We start from the raw sequence: 1,188 nt of genomic DNA on the forward strand, positions 1-1,188 counted from the left end.
CACAAATGTTACATTAGAAATTACAACAAACCAAACTAAATTGATTTACATTCATTGGATTCACAATAGGTTCCCATATTTTTGTCAAATATAAAAAAACCTACTTGGAAAACTGTAATTTAACAGTTCAAGCAATAAGTCAAGGCAAACTACTCAAGATCAAAACAGTGACTGATCCAGTTAAAAGTATTTTGTGGGAGTTACAGGATGATCAGTTTCTGGCCACCAGGTCAACATGTTCTGCATCACCTGTTGATTTGTCTTCAGATCAAGCCGAGATGTTCACAGAGGAAGGGGTCGGCCTCACAGAGGAACTCAATCATCTCTGAACTAGCAGCTTCACCTTTCTTCCTCACTGAGTCGATAACAAAACGAGCTTTGTCTCTTCTGTTCTGCATCTCGTCCGCTGACTCCCTCTCAGCTTCGGCTATCACCGTTTTCTCAAACAGTTTGTCCAGCAGACTTGTGAGAACCGGTCCTGATATCCCCTCGATGAAGCTGCTCCGTATGTCCAACAGCCTCTTATCTGAAGAGAGATTCAGAGCGCTCGGCCCACAGGACCTTTTTACTCCAGTGAGACAAACTCGTCTTTCCCAGACACTGTGGGAGCTGTTGGTGTCTCTCAGAAACAGCTTCACGTGTTTCCTCATTGTTTCTAAAATCACCTGGAATGATGGGAAGTAGTTATCGTAGTTGTCGCAGTCAAACTCTGCTTCTGTTGGTTGAACTAGAACTGAGTCCTCTGCAGGACAAGTGGACAGTGTGTATTCCTGCTTTGGCTGCAGTTTACAGTGTGGGGACGTCTCTATGTAGCTCTCATCTCCAACTAATTTCTTCCTGGTGCGCAGCACATCCCGGAGCACCACGTTCCTCGGTAGCAGCAACACGTTGAGGAGGGATTCAGCGTCGGGATCAGCCGGGGGCCTGTAGAACAGCAGAACCAGCGCTCGGACCGGGTCAGCCGGCGAGTCTTCATCCTTGACATTACCGAAACCAGAAAACCCTGTGATGTTTATAACAACGTGAGTTTCTGTGATCTTCTGAGGGCCGATAAACTCGATGCCCTCGTCGTTCACATGAGCGACTGACAAGAACTCACCTCCACCTGTGGAGCGGATCTCACAGTGTGGGAGATGAAGCCGACACACAGACTGCTGCAGACATTTGATGTCAAACAGGGGTCCTGCA

At 47.1% G+C, this 1,188-nt stretch overlaps 1 protein-coding gene across 1 annotated transcript in view; it reads right to left on the reverse strand.

Moving 5' to 3' along the window:
* Positions 1–224: 224 nt before the first annotated feature.
* LOC123983948 (NACHT, LRR and PYD domains-containing protein 1b allele 3-like) overlaps positions 225–1,188 on the reverse strand; it is a 3,209-nt gene continuing 2,245 nt past the window's right edge. The window contains exon 3 of the mRNA XM_046070464.1: positions 225–1,183. Within this exon, the coding sequence (XP_045926420.1) occupies positions 264–1,183 (920 nt within the window). The 3' untranslated portion in view covers positions 225–263. The remainder of the gene's footprint in view (positions 1,184–1,188) is intronic.

Source organism: Micropterus dolomieu, linkage group LG01 (genome assembly GCF_021292245.1).
Source record: "Micropterus dolomieu isolate WLL.071019.BEF.003 ecotype Adirondacks linkage group LG01, ASM2129224v1, whole genome shotgun sequence".
NCBI classification, from domain to species: domain Eukaryota; kingdom Metazoa; phylum Chordata; class Actinopteri; order Centrarchiformes; family Centrarchidae; genus Micropterus; species Micropterus dolomieu.